Source organism: Leopardus geoffroyi, chromosome D2 (assembly GCF_018350155.1).
Source record: "Leopardus geoffroyi isolate Oge1 chromosome D2, O.geoffroyi_Oge1_pat1.0, whole genome shotgun sequence".
Taxonomy (NCBI): Eukaryota; Metazoa; Chordata; class Mammalia; order Carnivora; family Felidae; genus Leopardus; species Leopardus geoffroyi.
The window spans coordinates 45,651,450-45,675,885 of NC_059334.1; the positions used below are offsets into that span (position 1 = coordinate 45,651,450).

At 42.4% G+C, this 24,436-nt stretch overlaps 2 protein-coding genes across 5 annotated transcripts in view; one reads left to right on the forward strand and one right to left on the reverse strand.

Annotated features, from left to right (window-relative positions):
* GLUD1 (glutamate dehydrogenase 1) overlaps positions 1-23,850 on the reverse strand; it is a 38,258-nt gene extending 14,408 nt beyond the window's left edge. Inside the window, exons 1-5 of the mRNA XM_045437933.1 lie at positions 23,385-23,850; positions 7,510-7,590; positions 6,944-6,999; positions 6,072-6,135; positions 809-903 (exon numbers count right to left, since the gene is read on the reverse strand). Coding sequence (XP_045293889.1) covers positions 809-903; positions 6,072-6,135; positions 6,944-6,999; positions 7,510-7,590; positions 23,385-23,850 — 762 coding nt within the window. The remainder of the gene's footprint in view (positions 1-808; positions 904-6,071; positions 6,136-6,943; positions 7,000-7,509; positions 7,591-23,384) is intronic.
* SHLD2 (shieldin complex subunit 2) overlaps positions 23,849-24,436 on the forward strand; it is an 83,862-nt gene continuing 83,274 nt past the window's right edge. For 3 of the 4 annotated variants that reach the window (XM_045437925.1, XM_045437926.1, XM_045437932.1), the window contains exon 1: positions 23,849-24,260. In XM_045437925.1, the coding sequence (XP_045293881.1) occupies positions 23,849-24,260 (412 nt within the window). The remainder of the gene's footprint in view (positions 24,261-24,436) is intronic. The other variant, XM_045437928.1, reaches the window with a different exon arrangement.

Below are 24,436 nucleotides of genomic sequence, written 5' to 3' on the forward strand. Positions count from 1 at the left end.
TTTTTCAAGGTTCCAACCCTTTTCCAAGAACGGAAAGTTGGCTTTTCTTTTTGTGTTCTGCATTAGTGGCACTACTTCTGCTCCGTCCCCTAGATTCAGTCTTCCCGGGTCTCCTTTTCCTTGATGACACACATCCACTGCAGTCCTGCGGAGCCTATCTCTGCCATGCACCACTGCATCTCCCTAGCCCCCAGGGCCCCCGGGCTCCAGGGCAGCCCAACACCACCAGCCCCCTCAGCCCCCAAGACAGGGTCAGCACCACAGGCTCCCCTCTCACTGGCCTTGAGTATTTTTGTCCTAGTTCATGTATTTCTTCGCTCTTCTATCACCTTTCTAATATGCCTCATCTCCTAACGGTCTGAGCTCTCCTGTTTCTCCTCCTATCCCCGCAACCTCCGTGTTCAAATTCTGCCCATTTTTAAGGTCTAGCCCAGACACCTCATCCAGGAAGCCTTCTTTCAGAGATGTAACTCTATCTCTGTATTACACTATCTCCAGACCTCATCTGCTTCTTTACTTCCCTTCTAGTGTCTTGCAGCATGTCCTGCTCTGCCTAGCAGGTGATCCGCTTTCGAGGCTCCATCCCAGCTTTCAGGATGGGGAGGCATGTAAATGAAAGCTCAGGCCATATTCACTACATTTATGGTTTGTGACTGGAGAGAGGGAAGTAAAATAATATGCCAATCAAGACATGATTAAAGGAGAGGAGAAAAACCCAGAGAATTCTCACCTTCCACATACAATGAGCTTAATTGCTATTTCTCGTAGATGGCGAATGAGGCCCTCAGGACCTTCGGTGGGTACTTACATAGTGCCCGATGGTGCTGGCATAGGTATCAGCAATCCAGGACATCTCCCGCTCGCCCGTGCTCATGTCTGGGGCAGGCACATCGATGCCAGGACCTGGGGCACAAGGAAAGGGCAGTGTGCCAGCTTTTAAGATAAACTCCTCTCAAACACATAGATCCTTGGGATTTTCTATAATAACAAAGCTACCACTGTTAGAAAACTTTAGATTTCATCTGTGTAACTAATTGAAGCCATTAGTTGAAATTAGCCACTAATTGAAATATTTGCTAAATGTTTCACTACACAATTATACACACACACTGTTACATAGTAATTTCTTACGGTGGTGTTTCCTGGCTCTATGTTTGGAGGTTACCTCTGCTGTGACAGATGTGAGCCACTCAACTGAACTTCTGAACATGTGAGCATAAGCAAATCAGTGTACCCCTCTTGACGTCAGTTCCTTGAACTGCAGTTAGAGTAAACAGTACCATCTTGCCCTACAGAAGGATGACTCTTACGGTTAGGGAGTGTATGAGTCTGAGACAACACAGAAACACATCACTTCTGGGGGCGGGGGTAGGGATGGGTAAGCCCTCCCCACCAAGTAGGAAAAGAAGAAAAAGACACATTGTTGAAGCAACTGAATTAAGTCCGATTAATACCTTTACACCTGTGCTTTGGCCTGTTGTTCAAAGCTTACTCAGTGTATGCAATTTTAAACCTTAGTTTTCAATTCCTCAGATCACAGAAAATTAAAAAGTTTGAGGATAATAAGAAGTTAGTCCACAGGCAGCAGCAACAACAACAACAAAAAGTCTAGTGACAGCACTAATACTGATGGCCACACTGAGATCTCAGATAAAAATGCGTTAAATGATGCCTACTCAAATCGGCCAAAGTAGGGATACACAGAAATACATCTCCCGAAATAGTAAGAATCAAAACAACCTAAGTATCTAGTGAGTCAACTAAATAAAATACAGTGTATCTATGTAAAAAATATTCACCAAAACACACGTGGAAAAAAAGGAGGTTTCATACAGCACGTATATAGTGTGTTCCTATTTAAATAAAATTCTTTTTCCCTCTCTAGTTAGATCTGTGTAATATCTAAGCATCTATCCTTCCACGTGTATACACTGTCTGCGTGCAGAAGTTTGGAAGGACATGCTCACACTTGTTCACTAGGTTTCCATTTCGGCCTTGTTTATAACTTTCTTTTTTTTTTTTTTTTTCAACGTTTATTTATTTTTGGGACAGAGAGAGACAGAGCATGAACGGGGGAGGGGCAGAGAGAGAGGGAGACACAGAATCGGAAACAGGCTCCAGGCTCTGAGCCATCAGCCCAGAGCCTGACGCGGGGCTGGAACTCACGGACCGCGAGATCGTGACCTGGCTGAAGTCGGATGCTTAACTGACTGCACCACCCAGGCGCCCCTATAACTTTCTATATTGTGTCAATTGTATCATACAAACTCATTACCTTCATAAAAAGGAAAACACAACTTTAAAAATGATTAAACTATTAAAAAAAATTTTTTTTAATGTTTATTTATTTTTGAGACAGGGAGAGACAGAGCATGAACAGGGGAGGGTCAGAGAGAGGGAGACACAGAATATGAAGCAGGCTCCAGGCTCCGAGCTGTCAGCACAGAGCCCGACGCGGGGCTAGAACTCACGGACCGCGAGATCATGACCTGAGCCGAAGTCGGCCACCTAACCGACTGAGCCACCCAGGCACCCCAAATGATTAAACTATTAAGTCTCTCAAATAAAGTTCTTTCTAAGGGCTGTCCCTGAGTCTATATTTTTTACTTTTTAACCAATAGAACAAGGTACGTTTTAGTATCTTCCTCCATCTCAGACGCCCAGATCCTAGGTGATGTGTTTCTCTGCACAAGTTGTGATGCGATGGACACAAGATGGCATAAGACAACTGCGAAGTGGTCAAGTCTTGCTTTTTACAGTCCTGCCCCTCCTCCCGGCAATCTGTTACCCTCCTGAGTTGAGTACCCTTTCCTTTAGGCAGCTTCTAAACCTCATGAAGTCTGACTTCCCCAAAGTTACTCTCCTTCCATATAACTCTCCTACTTGGAAGGATTCATTCCACATTCTAGCCTCATCCTCTGACAAAAGGGCTCTACCATCCCCATTTGCTCATGATGTCCATTCCTTTACAGTGACATACTTCGAGGATGTCAGTAAAGATTTGTTTAATCATACTGCTTTTCTCCCAAGGTATCAATGACAAATTGCTCCTGAATCCTTCTGGTGGTATCTACAAAAGTATTTTAGCAATATCAAGGGTCAAGTAACCTTGTTGGCTCAAATAACAATTCCAGTTGGAGAAGGGCTATTGGCAAGGAGCAAGTAAGAGGAATATAGTTTGTAAATCAGAAATGTACCATGATACATTGCTTCTCAAAAACCTCAATTCATCTAGACAGCCTAAGGTGAGACAGCTCTCTCTACCCAACGCCAAAGTCACAAAATATTATTAGGCTTGTGAGTTTTCTATTCCACACAAAAATTGACATTCAGATCACAAATAGTTCCTGAGTGGCAGAAAAATTCTCAAATATCTTACAGAGAACAGGTCTGAAAGTCCATACCTTGTAGAACATGTAACTACCCTCAGGAAAGCTAAAATGCCATCACTCAATCCCACAATAGTATAAAGAAGGTGAAAAACTGGCTGGAGAGTGCAGTTGCTTTAACAGAGCATGAGCAAGAGCTGAAAGGGCAATTCTGGTGCCTGATACACTAGGGGAATAAAAGGAGGGAGACATCAGGTTATTGCAAGGGAACTTCACGGTTTGCAAAGGTGGTACCTAAACTCACACAGCAGAATTAGCACCAACCTTCACAAGCTTTAAAAAAAAAAAAAGACACAAGAGGAGAGAACTTTTTTTTTTTTTTTTTTCCAACGTTTATTCACCTTTGGGACAGAGAGAGACAGAGCATGAACGGGGGAGGGGCAGAGAGAGAGGGAGACACAGAATCAGAAACAGGCTCCAGGCTCTGAGCCATCAGCCCAGAGCCCGACGCGGGACTCGAACTCACGGACCGCGAGATCGTGACCTGGCTGAAGTCGGACGCCCAACCGACTGCGCCACCCAGGCGCCCCGAGAGAACACTTCTTAACTCATTCTATGAGGCCAGTATTATCCTGATATCATAGACATTGCAAGAAAAGAATCCTACAGACCAATATCCCTTAGAACACACACATGCATACACGTACACACACACACACACACACACACACACACAAATTTATGAATGAACTTGTCAGAAGTGGTATAAATCTGTGCATCGAAGACTACAAACTACTACTGAAAGACCTTAAAGGACGCCCAAGTCCGTGGACAGTCAGTATTCCTGGACTGGAGCACTCACCATGGTGAGGACGGCAACATCCCTATGAAAACCCCAGCTGACCGTTTTTGCAGAAACTCAAAAGCTAATCCTAAATGCACACAATGTGACAGGGCCAGGACTCCAAGCCAGCTTTAACTCATACTCTCAAACTGTGTGGAAAGAGAAGTTGGAGAAGAATGGAGAAATGACATCAGTTCCAGAAGTTTGCTCAGGACCAGTTCTGTCCTGGGGGAAGAGAAAGAACTCCTTCACCTCCCTCTACGTGCCATAATCGGGTTAGCTGCAGTGTGAGGCAATGAGGCCTCAGTACTTAAACCAAGGAGTCAAACTGCTTCTAACCTTTGGAATTATAAGGTACTTGACAATATAAATGTAGAGAAAATTAGCTGGTTATACTCTAGATAAGGGCAATAAATACAACTGAATAAAGTCTGAAACCACTCAAGACCATTAAATACATTTGTGACTTAAGCTAAGAGGAAATATGATATAAAAATCATGAAGGCTGTCAACAGGCTGAACATGACAGCAGTTCCCCAAATCTCAGAAGTAGTGGGCATTTCCGTAAAGGAGGCAGTCAACTCCAGCTACCCAGTGCCTTGCTTTGCCGGTATGGTGGTAGTATGAGCTCACAGCAGTGCTGAGGGGGAGGCATGCCAGGAATCCACATGCCTTTTGTTTGTTTACTTACAATTTTTTTTTTAATGTTTATTCATTTTTGAGAGACAGAGAGAGAGCAGGGGAGGGGCAGAGAGAGAAGGAGACACAGAATCCAAAGCAGGTTTGAGGCTCTGAGCTCTCAGCACAGGGGCTCGAACCCACCAACTGCGAGACAAGACTTGAGCCTAGGTTGGATGTCCAACTAACTGAGCCACCCAGGCGCCCCCCACCCCTGCATGCCTTTTAAATGATGAAAGACATATTGAATCTGGTAAAGTTCTAGCGTTAACTTTTATTTATTTCTATGCTAGTTTATTTATTTCATGTCCTTTTTTTTCCCCTAAAAAGAGGGCATTTCAAAATAAAGATATCTTAAGTTCATAGGAACCTGTCAACCAACAGTTGGGAGAATATTGGGGAATAAAAACACAGGGGCTGGAAAACAGAGAAAGAGTAGATTTTCTTTCTTATTTTAGTCAGTCTTCTTTATGTTACAAGGGCAAACATTCTATTAAATATTTTTTTTTATTTAAACAAATTAGAATCCCTCTAGATCAACAAAAGAAATATAAAGACTTAATTTGCTTGAAAATTAAAGATTAAATGAATATTTACACATCACAGCAAAGAATTCACATCTCATACGAAAGAGCACATGAGATAGATGACAGTATGATACGGAAACATCAAGCCAGTGAAGATCAGCACCTCAGAGATCTAGTGTTTGATGAAAGGGCCTAGTAACAAACATTAGGAGCCCCAGGAACCCTCCAAACCAGCCGGTGATGGCAGCGTGAGCTATTAGTGTAAGGCCCCTCACCTCCCAGCCTGTGCCCACTGTGCTGAACCTCCAATTCCAAAGGCATCAGATTTCCCACTGCTTTCAGAACAGGATCACTACTGTGAAAGTGATTTCTACATATTAAAAAAATGTTTATAATACAGGTATTATTCAGTTCCTAGAATCTTTCTGGACATCACAACAGAGATTGTACAAGGAGACGAGGTGGAAGCGATCCGTCTGGTGTTCACACTACATAGTGAGAACCTGAACTTTGCTATTAGAGATGTATCAAAAACAGGCCCATGTACGTCCACCATATTTGTCACAGAACCCAGCTTTTCAGAGTAAAAGGGCAGTTCTACCCATGTACACACAGGTAAAAGCAGGAGTTTACCTTAAGAACATTACTTTTTAGATGTTCCTACTCTGCGGAAACCTGCATGGTAATACGTACCAATAAAGCCCTTCTTTGCCAGCTCCATCGTAAACCTCCTTGTGATCTTTTCTAATTCATTATCCTATAAAGGAAAAACATGAAAACAAAACAACAATGAAACAAATGTTTTTGACAGAAAACTACTGGTGGAGATAGGTAATAGTTGGATTATATTTTCTATCTATAGGACATTTTCACCTATCTTCTTGTGTAATCCTCAAAGCTCATAAAGCAGGCATTTCCATTTTAAAGATGAGAAAATGACAGATCACAAATTAGGTCATATAAACAACAGACAGTAGAATTAGGGCTCAGATCTCAGTTCCTGTTCTCTTTGTATTAATATAGGACCCTATGAGCAATCCCTATGGTATATTTTCATTTAAATGGTTAATCTTAAAAAGAATGAAATCATACATGTTATGTTTGTAACAGATGTTACTTTGGTGCTGTAAAGTATAGTAATGGCTTAAATTAACTTGGAACTGATAGGATAAACAATAAGATTTTTACTGAATTAAGACATTTGTCACTGGACCTTGATAACCCAACACAAAAATCTCATAGTAATATATACTATATTTATATAGAGCATATTATATTTATGTTATAGAATACACAACATGGATATAAATGCCTAAGAATATGAAGGTATTAACTACCTTCTAACCAAGTGAGAAAATGAAAAAAAGGACATTGATCATTGATGTTAAGCCAGGTGACCTTTATATGGCACAACACTCAATGTGTTAATTCTTTACTGGTTTTTCCATTCCTTTAAAAAGCAATAGGGGCCATTAATCTCACTGATATGGGGGACACAAAGAAGCCCAGTAATTACAAGTCCCCCATCAGTGTATCATGTGCACAAATGTCATTTTGTTACTTACAGTATAGTTCTTGGGATTGATCTTAACACCAGCCTTGGCACCCCCAAATGGCACATCTGGAAGAGAAGGCTGCAAGTTGTTATTCCATACAAAGGATAAAAAAATTAAAGATGCAGAAAGCACTATGCAATGTATAAATATGACACTTTAAGCTTTAGTTTCAAAAAATTCAAGAAATAAACCCACATCAATCTCTTCTAAAATGTTGTACTTTAACTAAAACTCTAGAGGAACAGAAATGATAAGGCTAGGCAAGTTACGATGCGTAATCAGTGTGCTTTCCTAATTCTAAAAGAAAAAAACATTTATTTCCCTTCTACTATGATTTGGTCTTATTTACAGTGTACAGAAAGGGATTTAAAAAAAGATTTACACTTCAAGAAAATCCAATTGATTCCTATAACAAGTCCTCCATTAAAAAAAAAAAAGACTAACTCTTAATTAAGGCTGATTGAAAAATGGTGTGGGCATTAAACTGTGCACCTTGAATAACATCCTAACAGAAACCCTGTATGTAAACATATTTCCCCAAGCGCCATTAGGTGGCAACAAAGGAGATCACTTACCAACCACAGCACACTTGTAGGTCATGAGAGAAGCCAGGGCTTTCACTTCATCTACACTCACATCAGTGCTGTAACGGATACCTGAGGGGGTGAGAAAGAAGGGGATGCATTTAGAACACCCTTCTGGCAGGTTAAAAAAAAAAAGTGCTAGAAATTGAACTGTCCACACTTTTTGCATTTCAATACCTTGGTTATTTCCAAGAACACTTAAAGAAGCTTATGATAAAAAGTCAAGGGAAATCTAAGGAGTCACCTAGCAAGAGCTACAGAATGAGCACTGAATTTAAGTATTTGGACAGTTATGAGCGAAAGACTGGTGTTGGAGTGCAGTTTCTGTGTTCTGGTACAAGGGAGTGCAGTTTCTGTGTTCTGGTACAAGCTCAGGGTGAGACCGTGGAGCAGGGCTCCTGGGGATTAAGATATGAATGGGGCACAGTCCTGTCCTCTGGGGACTGACAGCCCAGTGGGAAACACCAGTAACTATGATTTCACAAGACAAAAACCACCTTCAAATGAATGTTACACTTTTAGGAAGGCAATTAACTCTGGGAAGGCTTTAAAATTTTTCTTTCATGATTTGACTTAGGTGATTTGGTAGCAAGGAGCTCAAAAATTTTGCTTTCTGAGAGCATACAAATATGAGCAAATGGATAGTCAACAGATTGATTCAACCTAATATTAGATGTCTAAATAGAAGTTCTGGCTTCAAACGAGTACACCCAGATGTCCCAGTCTCTTCCTCCCTTCATTCACCGTCAGCCTGTCAACCAAGAGACAAGAAGCTGACAAGTCATTTCTTTTTCTTGGAGATGAGCAATTCCCTCTATCCTTTCTGCAAGGATGGCAGGAGGCCAAGCGACAGACAACTAACTGTGTCTCAATGCGCCTGTACTTGGTAGTGTTAGGTGTTTGGTAGAGTGGACGTGGAAAGTGAGTATGTCCACTACTTTGGTTTTGTGGGTCCTGGTCACTCACCCTCCCAAGGTTTTCAGGGTTAGGCCACCCTTTGTCCTCTGCAGTTCATTGTTTCTCAACCCAAAGGAAGAAGGCCAGGGTGAGGTTAATGTCTGCATACTACCTGGCGTTCCCTGGCACAATGTGTGTTTGTGAGCGATGAAGGATTCTTGAATGATGCTGGGCACAACTTCCACTGAGTTACAGTAATGGGGGGCCTCAGGGACATCTCTTAAAGAATTTTGGGAACAAAAGTTTTTCAGACAGCAATATACAATATCTCATAAACTGGTGGTTGGAGAAAACTTCCCTAGTCATTTTTTTTTTTTAAATGTTTATTTTTGAGAGAGAGATAGCAGCATGCGTGAGCGGGGGAGGGACAGAGAGAGAGAGAGAGAGGGAGGGAGAGACAGAGGAGAGGACAGACGATCTCAAACAGGCTCTGTGCTGACAGCAGAGAACCCAATGTGGGGCTGGAACTCATAAACCACGAGATCATGACCTGAGCCAAAGTCAGATGCTTAACTGACTGAGCCACCCAAGCAAGCCCCCCATCCCCGTCATTTTTAAAAGATGGCTTCTTGTATATTTCTGCAAACATCTATCTAAACACAAATGATATCTTTTCCAATTAGCAATAACTGCACCTTGGATAAATCTCACTGGCTATGATACTGCCACTGCACAAAGCTAAACGCCAATGATATGACTTAAGAGAATTTTATCTGTGGTACATAGTTCATAAAGAGCAAATTCTAAAGCTGAACATATTTCTTTAGCCTATTAGAAAAATAAAATGATTGTATTTAGAAAAGGGAGCTCTTGGAACAAATTTACTTGTTAATGAAATTTTAGAATAAGGAAGGACAATTTTTTTAATGCTTATTTAGTTTTGAGAGAGAGAGAGAGAGAGAGCAGGGGAGGGGCAGAGAGGGAGGCAGAGAATCTGAAGCAGGCTGTGCACTGTCAGCGCAAAGCCCAATATGGGGCTTGAACTCATGAACCGTGAAATTGTGACCCGAGCTGAAGATGCTCAACCAAATGAGCCACCCAGGTGCCCCAAGAAGGGATAGTCTTTTTAAAGATAGAGCAGCTACCTGTTGCTTTAGAGCTTGCTTCCCTATTTTGTTCAGGCCTCTATTAAAACTTTCTTCATTCCAAGAGGCCTTCCCTGACCACCTTCTTTAAAACAGCACCTTTCTCATTCCTACTCTCTAGCCCCCTCTACGTTAATGTTTTACCACTGACTTTATATCATAGATTTGTTTACTGTCTTGGCTTCCCCACGTGGGAAGTTATCACCATGAGGACAGACTGTATTTTGTTCAATGCTTCAATTCCTGGTCCCTAACATAGAAAATGGCATGCGTGTATTAGGCATGCAAATACGGGATGAATAAATATATGAATATTTCTTGACTCTTAAAACTTAAGGTATTAAGACAGAAAAACCGTAGTCTCTAAAAATTCTTACAGGACTATAAGTTCTAAACAATTCAAAATACACTGCATGTATCACAAAAGGACTATAAAGCAGTAAGAGGCAAAAGCACCAGGTCCTAAAAAGTACTCCAGAAAAAAAAAAAGAAAAAAAAATTGTAAGTAATATTACAACTAAACATTTGTTTCTTTAAATTTTTTTTAACATTTTTATTTTATTTTTGATACAGGGAAAGACAGAGCATGAGCAGGGGAGGGTCAGAGAGAGGGAGACACAGAATCTGAAACAGGCTCCAGGCTGTGAGCTGTCAGCACAGAGCCTGACGCGGGGCCCGAACCCACGGACTGCAAGATCATGACCTGAGCCGAAGTTGGCCGCTTAACCGACTGAGCCACGCAGGCGCCCCAACATTTGTTTCTTTAAGGCAAAATTGGGGGGTGGCTCAGTCAGTTAAGGGTCCAATTCTTGATTTCAGTGCAGGTCATGATCTCACGGTTGTGAGGCTGAGCCCTGAGTTGGGCTCCATGCTGAGTGTGAAGCCTGCTAAAGATCCCCTCTCTCTCTCTCTCAAAAATAAGAAAAAAATTTGGCTTAAACACTAAAATATGTTTTGGGGAGCCTGGGTGGCTCAGTCGGTTAAGTGTCCGACTTCGGCTCAGGTCATGATTTCGCGGTCTGTGAGTTAGACCCCGCGTCGGGCGCTGTGCTGACTGCTTTGGATTCTGTGTCTCCCTCTCTCTCTGACCCTCCCCCGTTCATGCTCTGTCTTTCTCTGTCTCAAAAATAAATAAACGTTAAAAAAAAAATTAAACACTAAAATATGTTTTTAAAATCAGTGAAAATGCTACTATGCAATGTGGCAAATGCCTCAGTGAAGGCCGTGCTAGGCCAGTGATCTGGGCCGGGTACTTCCCGACCAAGTGGACCCAGCTCAGTGGCAACTACTGTGGTGACTGCACTTGCTTACCTGGGGAGGCACAGCCTCTGTTCTCAGGTTCCATCAAGACCGCACAGGACAATGCACGTGAAGCAGCTGACATGGTCAACAGTTCAATCTCAGCTATATTATCACTGCTATTGTAAGTATTACGAAGCAGTGGCAGGTAACAAAGAAATCTATGTCTTAAAAAGGCTAAACTTATAGGAGTTTAAACAAACAGCTTAATAAACCTTGATTTCATTACTTTAAGATAAATTCATGAGGGCAGAATGATAGTCTGCTATTGAGAATTAGTATTTCTATCATACACAAAGCACTTTCTTCATTGCTCTTTTAGAGTCTGTGGAAGTAGTCATTAAGTTATTTTAATTTCCCTTTCTTTTTAAAAAAATTTTAAATGTTTATTTTTGAGAGAGAGAGAGAGAGAAAGGGGGGAGGGGGGAGAGAGAGAGAGAGAGAGACCGCGAGCAAGGGAGGGGCAGAGAAAGAGGGAGACACGGAATCTGAAGCAGGCTCCAGGCTCTGAGCTGTCAGCGCAGAGCCTGATGCGGGCTGGAACCCACCACCAAGAGATCATGACCTGAGCTGAAGTCGGACACTTAACCGACTGAGCCACCCAGGTGCCCCCAATTTCCCTTGCTTTCTTTAAAAATATTCCATTAGTTTCAGGTGTTCCACATAGTGACTGGACAATTCTATATACTACAGCATGCTCACAAGTGTAGCTACCATTTTGCTTGCTTTCTTAAGGGAAGGGAAAAGTTACTTTCCCTTATCCAGTGTTTCAAACTAATACATTCGGTGGGAAACTAAACACAGCCTGAAACAGTAACATTTACAAATCTGATTATAATCCTGTTATTCTAGACATTGATGCTAATTAGAAACTGGACTCCTCCTAGTACAAGACAGTGTAAACAAAATGCCTATGTTACTGCAACAGTTCTAGAACCATGAGTCAGAAACTGTGTATGTATAACAAAAAAACATGTTTCCACTGGATGGAACCCAGGCATTCTTGTGTGTAAAGTGAAATTTTCTTTCCGAGCCACACCCAATCAGAAAACTCAACTGCAAGATACAGAAGAGAAGTAGTTACATAAATTACCTTTCACATCAGCATTTTCTGCAGGCTATGAGCCAAGAAAGGCTTCTAGTGAACTGAGGCAACGGAGGGGTAATAAGGAAAGGAGCAGAAGCGTTAGCAGGGCGGGGAAGCTCTGGAGCAGAGGAAGGAGGGGGCAGGGAGGTACCCAGAAAGGAATGCAGGTGGTCGGTTACTGCCTGGGCTAAAGAAAAAATAGGTTTTCATTTCAACTTTCCGATTAATCAGTGATACATAAATGTTGTTACTTCTGGAAGCTGGCAGACATACCAGCACAGGGTTACTTAACTGTTAGTCTGGAAAAAAACAAACAAACAAAAAAAACCCCCCAAAACCCTTCAAGGATAGCCGTAAGTAAAATACTCTGTGTTGTAACAATGCTTGAGATGAAACAAACTCCCTCCCGTACAGGAGCTTACACCTAAGGGAAGGCTAGTTGCTTTGCTTCTCATGGGACTGGAAGCCAAAGATAATTACTAAAAATATGCGGTCACCTAAAAAATCCTAACCACATTCTGATGGACACTAAGAGTATGACCACAAAAAAGAAGCCACTCTCTACCATATTTGTAAATCCAATGGATTATGAGATATTAGCACAACTGGGGTATGTGAGGGACAAATGATGCAACATACTTGACGTGACACTGAGTACCTGGAGTTAGGGCAGACCTCAGACTACTGCAAAGTTGTAAAGGAGGGGGGAAACGTAGCATTTCTGAATACCTACCATATTTGAAGAACACAGAATTTGAAAACAAAGTCGTTCAATAAAGCCAAATGACAGGTAAGAACACACATGCACAGAAGAAAACCAAGAAACCTTAAAATATTTTAAAACAAAGTGAGGCAAGAAGGATCTTATTTGCAGTCTGAATGTTTTCACTTTTCGTAACAGCAAGCCTTTACTTTTCTGTGGGGTGGCAGGGAAGGCTAACAGTGAGCAGGGCCGATAGGGATAGGATGGGGGCACAAGGGCAGAAACTAAAAGGGCCAAGAATTTTATTCCAGAAATGGAAAGGAGTAAATTAGGCTTTTTTCTATTCTAAAGTCCTGTAGCACTACCCATTAGCCTATGTTGCCGCTAGCATTGCTAGTGTTTGGGAAGAGACGGATGGGGTTTGTGAGCAACAGCACTAGTAGGTATCATGACAGAGGTGGGTGCTTTCAACGAAAAGCAGAGTCCACAGCTGGCAGAACTAGAAAGGAAATGGGGTGATTACGCAGGTATGGACCACACGGCAGGCGTCCTTAGAAACAAGGACCCCAAATCAAGACCCCATTCTCATTGGCCCAGAGAGTAACCTGTACTTCCAGTTCGCCAGCAGAAACTGACCACCACCCATGACAGCGTTTATTATTTATCAAACCTGGTAGAGCTGGAGGAAGGGTTGGTGGTAGAAGTCTGAAATCAGACCTCTTATTCTGAAGAGTAATTAACTCTGCCACATAGTTATTTTGAGCTAACTGGTATCCAGATGTTTCAAAAGAACATTAATAAAATGCAGACATCTGCACACTACACAGCACAAAGCATTTCTCTGCCTTTTGACTTAATGACCAAAGATATTCCTTACTACACCAGGTTTTTCTAGGAGAAATCAAAATCAAAAGCAAAAATTAGCTAAAGCTGCTATAGTGATGAAGAAACCACACCAGTTCCTTACTTTGAAAAATTTCAGTGAAAACCACAACTGAGCAGCTTGAATTTTTTTCCTTTTGCGAGCTGACTCAAAACCAAAAACATACAAAAAAGCTCCTAGCAACTAAGTCACCATTGTTTTTTTCTGTGATGAATCATTAACAAAACACATTCATGACAATTTAAATGGTTTTAAAAATTACTTGAGCCTGGATCTTTTAAGAGGTCTTTGATTTATTTATCACAAATTCAATTTCCAACTGCATTCTCTCACTTTTCAGAAAACCAAGAGTTCTACCACAAGCACAGAACTCACAGAAAAGCATAAAGACCTCAGAACTCTTGAAATGCATGCCCTAGCACTCTTGCCATTTACTCACGAGAACATCTTTTCTCACTTAATGCTAATATAATTTCCTAACGTGTAACAGAGTAACATAGTTACAAATGAGGAGAGGAGGGCAAGGGGCAGTGGGGAACTGGGACCCTCCAGCATGTAATGACCTCGGAAAACATGGGAAGTCTCAGATAAAAATTCAGTTGGCACTGCAAGAAGCAGGCCACATAGGAACAAAGGAATATCATACCCTTTAACTGCTTTTGACAGTGTCCATGTCTATGCAGCAAGGCAAGGAACCAAACAAAGAGACAAACTTCATAATAAGTTCTGGGAAGCATATGTTTAGCTGATGTTGGAGAAATGAAAAGGACATTTCACTTCTTCTTTTCATTAACATTAAAAAATTATACAACACATACGTGTATGCATTCATCAAAACTTAAAAACAAAAAATTGGAAGTCTCCCCTGACCTCCCATTACATACCACTATGTAATCCCAGTCTTCTCTTATGGGGGACTATTCTTGGTGATTGAAGTGGGTATATATAGATCCTTCCAAATAATTTGCCTGCATTTAAGTACATATTATTTATAGGACACAGAGTTCTGTTGTGTGCCTAAGTATTGAACTTACTGCCCAATGGATGGAGGAAGGATTACACATTAAGAGGGGGATCCTGTTCATTTTTTTCATCGACTTATTGGGAGAATAGCAGTAAACTTAGCCACACCTTCCTACCAAACCGGTCTTGGAAATGATGCTAGTAAAAGTGGTGAATATAAAACTGGACATTTAGTAAAACATAACGATAACCTGTTATAAAAAGGTTCAAAGGGTAAAGTATTGAAATTACAGATATCCAGTTTCATATAAATTATTTACAAGTCTAGGTGATATTTGAGATGGTTCTGAAGAGGAAGAAGAGAATTAAAGGGAGAAAGGAGATAAGGGATAGATGGGCACTACAGGTAGAGCGACTATATTTTGCAAGAGTAAGATCGGGAAAATATATATGCCTGTATTTCCAAGTTTTGCTAAGGATCATTTTACACCAAATCTCCTTTATTTTCAAAATCCAGTCTTCTTTCCTAATAATAATATCACCTTTTCTTCCTAACAGTGCCTCAGGCTAGAAACTTGAGTTATCTTTGACTTTTCTCTCCTTCATTGATACATCCTACCTGTTGGGGAATACTGTCCTTCCTTCAAAATGTTTTTAGCTGCCCTTTGCTTTTCATTTCTTCTGCTATTACTTATCACCTCATCCTCAGCTCCTCTACAGCCTAGCTCTCCTGGATTTACCATTATGCACCCAACAAGCATAAAGGGAAAAAGCTGTTTCTGCTCGCATACGCCTGACACCATATGTGCAGGTTTTCCATACCAACAACCAGCTCTCTAATTCTCTGTGGACACCAACTGGTTGTCATACACAATTTAATTCAGTTTTGACACTGACTACCTGGAGTTAGCGCAGACCCCACAGATTAAGGGCTTAGTTCCACAAGACTGGCCTTCATTTTAATCTCAAGTATTGGGTGCCCACAGTACCCATACTTTTGTCCAACTTGGCTGGACGCTGTCACACCCTCTCCTCAGGTTTAATAATTTGCTATCATGGCTCACAGAACTCAAGTAAACACTTTACATATGTTTAATGGTTTATTATCAGGGTCCTGAGCACAGGAGCCTGTCTCTAGGTAACAGGTGCACCGTCCTCCTGACACATGGAGATATCAGGAAAGCTCTCAGAACCTAGTGGTTTACAGATTTTTATGAAGGCTTCCTCACAGAGGCATGATGGGCGTTAACTCAATGTCCCACTCTTTTCCTTTCCATGGAGGGCGGGGGATGGGGCTGAAAGTTCTAGGCTACTAATCATGGTTTAGTCTTTCTAGTCACCAGCTGCCATCCTGAAGCTATCCAGGAAGCCAGCAAGAAGCGCCTCATTAGAACAAAAGATGCTCCTATCACCCAGGAAATTCCAAGGGATTTAGGAGCTCTGTATCAGGAACTGGAGTCCAAGACCAAATATTAGGACAAAGGAGGCTCCAAGTACCCCCATCACTCGGGAAATTACAAAGATTTTAAGAGCTCTATGTCAGGAATTGGGACCAGAGACCAAATAAATATTATGTCATAAAACCTCATTTTCCACTATTTATAAACACAGTCTGTCCCTATGACTCCATCACACACAGTCCTGCATCTTGTCTGGGCTGAATCAGTCACCGCCTTTATTTCTCTTCATCTAAAATGACCTTTCAGGGTGCCTGGGTGGCTCAGTCAGTTAAGTGACTGACTTCGGCTCAGGTCATGATCTCAAGGTTTGTGGGTTTGAGCCCCGTGTTGGGCTCTGGGCTGAACACTTGGTTGGAGCTTGGAGCCTGCTTCAGATTCTGTGTCTCCTTCTCTCTCCACCCCTCCCCCGCTTGTGCTCTGTCTCACTTGCTGTCTCTCAAAAGTAAATAAATGTAAAAAAAAAAAAAAATTTTTTTTTTTAAATGACCTTTTCCCCCATCCAACTCCTATCCAGCCTTCCCTACCTGCAGATCAAGACTGTCTCTCCCTGGTATCTCCTTTGGACTCCTATTGTAGCAATGCATTGTTTAGTGTTTTCAACTGTGTCATTTATTGACTGTTCCTGGGAAAGGAAAATGTAGAAATAGAATACTGAACTAAAAGCAAAAGAAGAATGATATACATACCAGAAGGGATTTGGGATTCTGCTCTATTTTGAGGAAATCAATTAAAAACATTTTAAGAAAAAAAAAAATCAGCTTTGTTTTCTTCTTCTTTTTTAAAGCTTTGTTGTGAGTAGTTCCCTTAGCAAAGAGCAGGGTACCTGACACAGAGTAGGCAATTAAAAGACCTGTAATGAACAGGTTAACTATCAGAAATCCCCATGAGCTAAGGAATGTTCCTTAATCAAGCATAAAGTTTAAAGCTCTTGCCTGCAGAGAAAATGAACACATAATGGAAAAACTGATTTATTTGGAATATAGTCTATATAGCTCATATAGCTTATTCAGTAAACCCCTAATGGGGGTACTATCACCCTTGACTATTCCCTTGCTGTTTCTCTCTTGCTAAAAGGGATTAAAAAAAAAAAAAAAAAAAAAAAAAAAAGTCCTAAATCCTACTAAGGCGCAAATGTACAAAATGTTTTGAAGGCCTGTGTTCACATATTTATGATAACGATACGTGGGCAAAAGGAGTCATATTACTGACAACCTTTATAATTTCCATTTGTGTCATCTTTCACATTTTCCTCTAGCCAAGAAGCAATTCAGAAAAGTTAAAAGGTCTGACAGACTTTCTCCAAGAATAAATAACCAGGAGAAATAGCAATTCATTACAAACTATAACTTCTTCGTTTTTAAGGAAGAGACACTCAGAAGCAAGCCATGTTAAAATGAGTCCACTGAAAACCCTTAAAGATACATGTCATACACTTTGGCAGAGAAATGAGCCACTGTTCAACATCAGAGCTCTTCAAACCTCTTTCAGTGGAAAACTCTAAAATGTTCTTCCATTGCCTAAGTAACTGGAATAAGTGGGCCCATAAAGATATCATATACGAGTGAGTTCTATATGCACACTTGTTGGCATATACTTGTTTTTTCTAGGAAGAAGGCAGGCTTTCTAATAACCTTTAACACATTTCGAATGAGCCCCAGTGTTGGGAATTATTGTGTGGATGACATGGCATGGTTCTCAATCACTGCTTATGATACAATGTATAATTTTTTACATGAAAACCCCCATAAAATAATTATTAAGAAAGTGGGTGCTAGAGTCAGAGGACGGGACTCTTAACAGGGCCCAACTCCACTAGGTAACTAGGTGTGTAACCTTACCAGGAGTCCTCCACTTTTCAGCCTTGGTATTTGCATTTGAAAATCAGGGCCAACAGTGTATCTCATGAGGTTGTTATGAGGGATAAAAGCGATGATGCATGAAAAGCTCTTAGCAAAATGCCTGGTATACACGGAGAACGCAATAAATGTTAGATGTTAGGTTATCCCTTGCTTTCCAGTTGACTTTGTGGAGGCAGGATCTCCCAAGTGTTGTTACCTTGTGAAAGGAAACTTAGAAGGTCTCGAAGCAGCCCTTTTCCAGGCTGTCTTTTTGCCCTTTGCAAAACCTTTCCTGCCTTTATCAGTAGTATTTCCTACATTGATGCTTCAGTCTTGATAGTGAGTACTGCAATCTGTATCAATTCCTGCAAAGGGGAAAAAACACTGGTTCCTCAGAATAGCTAGGTCAGTTTTAGATAATGGCTTTGGATTTAAAGTTGTTGACGGTTATTTCCTGGGGAAGAACTGGGGGTAGAGCTGTTTTACTTGTCATTTTACAACTGTTATCACTATATGAGTATTTGAAAGACATACATGTATTTTAACAGGAGTTTGTTGGGTGGAGTCATCATGGGCCATTTATGAATTGATGCTCTTCGCTAAGTGATATTAGAGGTTAAAACAAGTTTTTTTTGTATTATGAAAATCTGATTATTATGCAAAATAAACAGGAAAGAACCCCACAACATCCCAGAATTTTTTAGCATCCACAAGCTGATAGTTTAGTCTTTATTGGTTCCTGGCAGAATCCTCAGCACCTTTAACATCACTGGACAAAAACAATTTTCCTAAGCAATCTAAATTATCATCAATAGTTGTAAGGCCAATTTCTTTCCCCTATAAGCCAGAAAGTTCATGTTTAATTCTTATTTCTTATGCTTAAAATTTAAACACTGCAAGTTTTATTGGGGTTTAACATACTGGTGCTTGTCCTCCAATTTTTGATGCCCCAATTCCTGCAATGTGTACTCTGCATAATGAGTGGGCAGTGGGCAGCGTCTGTGTTCCTGCATATGGGGTTCTGAATGCCAAAGCAAACCAGCTACGTGGATTCACACCAAATGACAGCAAGACTGAATGGCGATCTCTTCGTTCTCTAGTATATTTGTGAGAGGGGAGCGGTTTAGAGGCTTTGAGCTATTTGGCTTCCATGACATTAAAGGCCTTTATCATGGCAAAACAGTTCTGGATTTAATTAAAAAGCATTAAAAACAACAGCAGTGGCACCACCAACAAAAACCTTAGGGATGAAGGCTAGGGAGAAGAACACATTACAATTACCTTAAAAAAAAATTTTTTTTAAATGTTTATTCATTTTTGAGAGTGAGAGAGAGAATGCATGCATGCGAGAGGGTAGGGGCAGAGAGAGAGAGGGAGACACAGAATCTGAAGCAGGCTCCAGGCTCTGAACTGTCAGCACACAGCCTGACACGGGGCTTGAACCCATGAGCCGTGAAAGCACGACCTGAGCCAAAGTCACTTGAGCCGAAGTCGGACACCTTGCCAACTGAGCCACCTAGGCACCCCATACAATTACTTGTCTTTTAACTGAATTTTCAGAATGCATTAAATCCTAAATTCAATCTATCTACAAAGGTTACATTTTATCTTGTGGAAGTAGATGCAGACACACAGTCATACTCTGAGAATGTTAGAAAGTGTGAGAGTCTATTCAAAGTTAACCAAGCTTTGGGGTGCCTGGGTGGCTCAGTAGGTTAAGCATCCAACCTCGGCTCAGGTCATGATCTCATGGTTTGAAGGTCTGAGCCCCACACTGGGCTCTGTGCTGACAGCTCGGAGCCTGGAGCCTGCTTCGGATTCTGTGTCTCTCTCTCTCTCTCTGCCCCTCCCCTGTTCACACTCTGTCTCTTGCTCTCAAAAATAAATGTACATTAGAAAAATTGTAAAAAAATAAAAACAAAAAAACAAAGTTACCCAAGTTTTGATGGTTGTCAATTCGACCCAGCAGAAATAAGTCAGAAACGGTTTTTTTTTTTTCAGTGAAGACAGAGGATGTGTCCTTTTAAAACAGTAAAAGTACTTTCTGTAGTGTTGCCCCAAAGTACCATCATCATCAGACAATTATATTCCAGAGGACGAGTGGACTAATACTACACAGACTCCAATCCTGTTGCCTCCCTTGCCCTCCACCCCTGCCTGCATCCTGTCCCCCAGAGACAAGAACAAAGCCTGTCTACCTCCCACTGTTTTCTTTTTTCTTTTTTTGCATTTTGGCTCTTAAAAAACAAGTCAATGGGTTAACACAGTTTATACTTTTTTTTTTTTGATACTGATATTTACAGTTAAACAAAAGATTCAGGGTCAGTATATCAGGACATTCCATTTACAGTCAATCAACTTCATTTCAATAATGATAACTTTAGAAAGTTCTATGATAGAAGGAAGAATCAGTAACAGAATTTTGGCTTAATAGTTTTAATATGACGAAAAGAGGTGGGGGAGGACAAGTTGGGAGAGAAAGTTAAATTGCTCCTATATCAATGAATTGCTGTTACCAATCTGTACTTCTCCCTCAAAACTGACTTTTAAATGATAAACTTCCTTTCTAAAAAGGTACATGGGCAGAAGCATGGCCAAAAATATACAGAATTTATTCTGAGAAAGATAACAGGAACAATCACTGATAATGTTTTCAAACATGTAAGAAACTTTGAAAAAGTCTTCTCAAAGCAGAAATTCCCACACTATTCATCTTTGCTGAAAATATTAAGACTGCTCTTAAAACTTCCCTTCAAAGCCTATAGCATACTCTTTTGCAAATCCTTAATAGGTACCAATCTGATGGTTTCAGTTAAATATGCTTTGCGGGAAAAGAAGCAAAAAAACTAAAAAGTATTATTAAATATTTACTTGGAAGAAAGTACACGTCAGCCACCTCAGGTCTGAAAACCACCTGTTTCCCTTACACAGATTATAATTAGATTGTTACTTTCAACCTTGAAAATTTTATTTCTGAAAACTCAGGTAGAAGGTCCAGGAAAGATTAGATGCAGAAAACTGAGGGTTATGAAAAGTATGAAGAGGAGCAGACAAGGCTTTTTTGGGTTTTTGTTTGTTTGTTTTTGAGAAGAACTATGGTAGAGAAGGCAGTTGAGGTGAGAGCGAGTGTGTTAAAGTATGCTTAAAAGGGAAAGATTTACTGAAGTCACAGGGATTATTCGAAGCATCCTTAAAAATTTCAATCACCTAATGTATTCTGTATTTCTAAGACCACAATACAACCAAGGAGGTCAACAACTTTCTTACAAGCAAAGCAAAACAAAATAAAGCTTTCATGTTTAATTGGAGACAAAAACTACCAAAAATAAAGTGCTCTTAGAATATGTATTCTCTGCAATGAGATGAAGGTGGCAATGGGGAGAAAGATCCTGGAGTGTTATGAAAGGAAAGCATGTTCAAATTTTGATGATCACCTATTTAGCACACTGTTCATTATGTTAAGCACACTAAAATATTTTTAAGGGCGTTCAGGGCTATATAATCCTCCCAATCTCATCTCCATGATGTCTTTCAAATTCCTTAAGATAATACATTTATCACTTTATAGTGGCCAATTTTCTTACACGTTCTGTTATCTTTCAATGCCTGTTATTAATCATTAGTTGCAAATAGGTTTCTCCATGTTTATATGCTGGGAGTTAATAGTGCTTTTAGTATATGCCTTCTGGTAAATGGGATAAACTGAAGAGAGAACTGTTTCTTACACTTCCAGTGCAAGCAAGTGCAACAATAACAGTGTCTCAAGAGGGCTGATGTGATTTATTGCTAGGTTCAATAATTTGGTACGAAACTGCCAAGGAAACAAGAGGATAAGGACTGACAAACTATGGTAAATTTTAGCTGCTTTAGTGGGTTTGTGGAGTTGTGATTTATAAAGATAGGAGAGGGCTTGGCATAAAAAGAACAGGAATGTAAAGAACTTCAGGGAAACTAAATTAGATCCTGCCGGAAATTTACATAATGGTTTATTTGTGTATCTTTTAAGGGACTGGAAAATACTGCCAGCAGAATAGTAATATAAACTAGACGTCCATTTTAAAGACACATTGCAGTTTAGTATTTGCTAACCTCTCTTCCTCCGTCATCCTTGTTTGCTTTTCTTGGGAGTCTAAACTTGTATTCTTGGTTTAGAGAATAAGGGAGTGGTAGGAAGAAGGAAGGTGATGTAGGAGACTGACTGTGTACCTTTTATGTAATTTTGGAGCTGCAAAGGGAAATTAGAAGTCAAAGTGGTTCAAACATTAGTTTGAGAAGAGGAAACAGAGCTAGAGGATAATTAAGCTCTAAAGGTATGTCCTAGAAGAGGGTGGGGCCAATGCAAATTTAACAAGTAAATCATTAAACACTTTCAGGCAACCTTTGTTCCCAGGCTGGGAATGCCAGCAGAGTTCAAATTCTTCTAGTAGAGAGATTTCTAAAAATTATCATTACAAGTCAGCTAGTGTAATAGAACACTGTGACAGGCTTATGGAGACAAAGGGTCCAGCCCAACATCCTCTCTGTGGTTATTAGCCAAGCAACCTCAAGCAAGACTTCACCTCCTTGGGGCCTTTATTAAACATCATTTTTTTTTTTTAATAGAAAAGAAGTGGTTTTACCTTTTTTTTTTTTTTTTTTAAGGTTACATTTATACATCTTTAAAGATGTATTGAGGAGAAATGTTTGAAAGTTTTTATTGGCCCAAAGGAAGCAATCTGACTGCAGAGGGCAAATCTACACATATTCGAAAATTTAAACCACGGGATAACTTGGTGACTATCAAATTGTAACCGATTCAACCCCTTTCCTTCAGTACTTTATCTTTTACCCAAGCTCAAATCTGGTGCTAGCCAGGACCAGTCCACACCCCCAGGGCTATTTCATTCCATTGGCTGGCGGGCTGTCCTGCATTCTACACCCTTTAAGATTTACTGTCAGGGCGCCCGGTGTTTATTTGTCGGAGATGTTACGTTGCTCATGTATTACTTTGTGTGTGTGTGTGTGTGTGTGTGTGTGTGTGCGCGCGCGCGCGCAAAACTGAGGCTGTCAGGGTAGAAAAACAACTTAAAAAGCCAATGGTGTAATTAGTAAAATCGTTTGGCTAGTAAAACTGTCTAGATTTCAAATCCACAAGACAATTCACTTTGTAAGTTCCTGTATCATTTGCCACTGATGTAAAAATGAGTGGGGAAAAAAAGAGCTGGAAATAACTATCTCATAGTTTTCGTTCGGTGAGTCATAGATGCTCACAAAAACTTGCAGAGCACAATCAGATGGGCCGGTCATTCCCATTTCTAGAAGTGCATTTCGTCAGGATCCACCCTGGGTGTCACCTACACTAAGATCAAAAGGAGAGCGGTGCAGCATCTATTCAGCATACAGTGTTCACACTTGCAGGAACCCGGGATGATGGCTTACGGGGGAGGAAGACAGGACCACTACGTGGCGGATTTCGGGAGGAAAACCCACCACCCGCGCGAGACTGACACGCCTGCTACGGGGGGCGGGGGGGGGGGGAGCGTGGGAGAGGGCCAGATCCCCGGCCAGGCAGGGCGGCGGGGAAGGGCGCTAGGGGCTCGGCCGGCGCTCACCTCCCTTGCAGGGTGTGCGGTGCTGGCTGTGCTGGGCTCGGTAGCCTTCGATGACCTCCCAGGAGCCGTCGTCGCGTCGGATGGGGAAGGACAAGCTCAGCACATGGTTGCAGGGCTTGATGATCCGCAGGATGCCGCGCACCCGGTTCCGCTTCTGCTCCTCGCTCTCCCGGGTCTTGAGGTCCTCCACCAGCTTGTCCTCCACGATGCTGGCGCCGCGGTCGAAGAAGCCCTCCACCATCTTGAAGAAGTTGGGGTCGTCCTCGCGGTCGGCCGCCGCCTCGCTGTAGTGTCGCCGGGCGGTCGGCGCGAGCCCCGGCTGCGGGGCTGCTGCGGCGGCGGCGGCGGCGGCGGCGGGCTGCCCGCGGGCCCGGCCCAGCAGCGCGGCCGAGTCGGCCGCCGCGGAGCCCAGGGCGGCGGGCCCGGCGCGGGACAGCAGCAGCGCTTCGCCCAGGCAGCGGTACATGGCGGCGGGGCGGAGGCCGCGGGGCAGAGGCGCTCTCGGAGGCCCGGGGACGAAGGGAGGGAGGAAGGGCCCGGCGCGGGCTGCCCTTTTAAGCTGCAGCTTCCTGCCCCCTGGGCTGTCCCCTCCCCTCCAGCGCCCGCCGCCTAACGGGGAGGACGGACTTTGGGGGCCGCGGGCCCAAGTCGCCAGTGAATGGCAGGGCTGGGGGCGGGAGGTGCGCGCCGCCCAGGGAGCCGGGCCTCCGCCTCTGCTGCGGCCTCGCCCGGCCTCCCAGGCGGCGGCGCGTGCCTTGCAGGGGCGCTCGGGGGCGCGCAGGCGCGCGGGCGGGCCCAGTGCGCATGCTCGCGCAGGCCTGGGGGCGGGGCGAGGGACCCACCGGCTGCCGGATCTGCAGGGAGGCGGTGTCTCTGGTCAGTGCGCGCCCCCACCGCGTCCAGGGGAGCGGGCCTTCGTGGGGAGTGGGCCCATTCCGGGAGGGGGCCTGCCCCGGGAAGGGTCCTGTCTGCCTCTGGGGGGCGCTGACAGGCCGGGCCGCGGGCCGCGCCGGGGGTGGGGGGTGGGGAGTGGGGTGGGGTGTGTGAAGGCG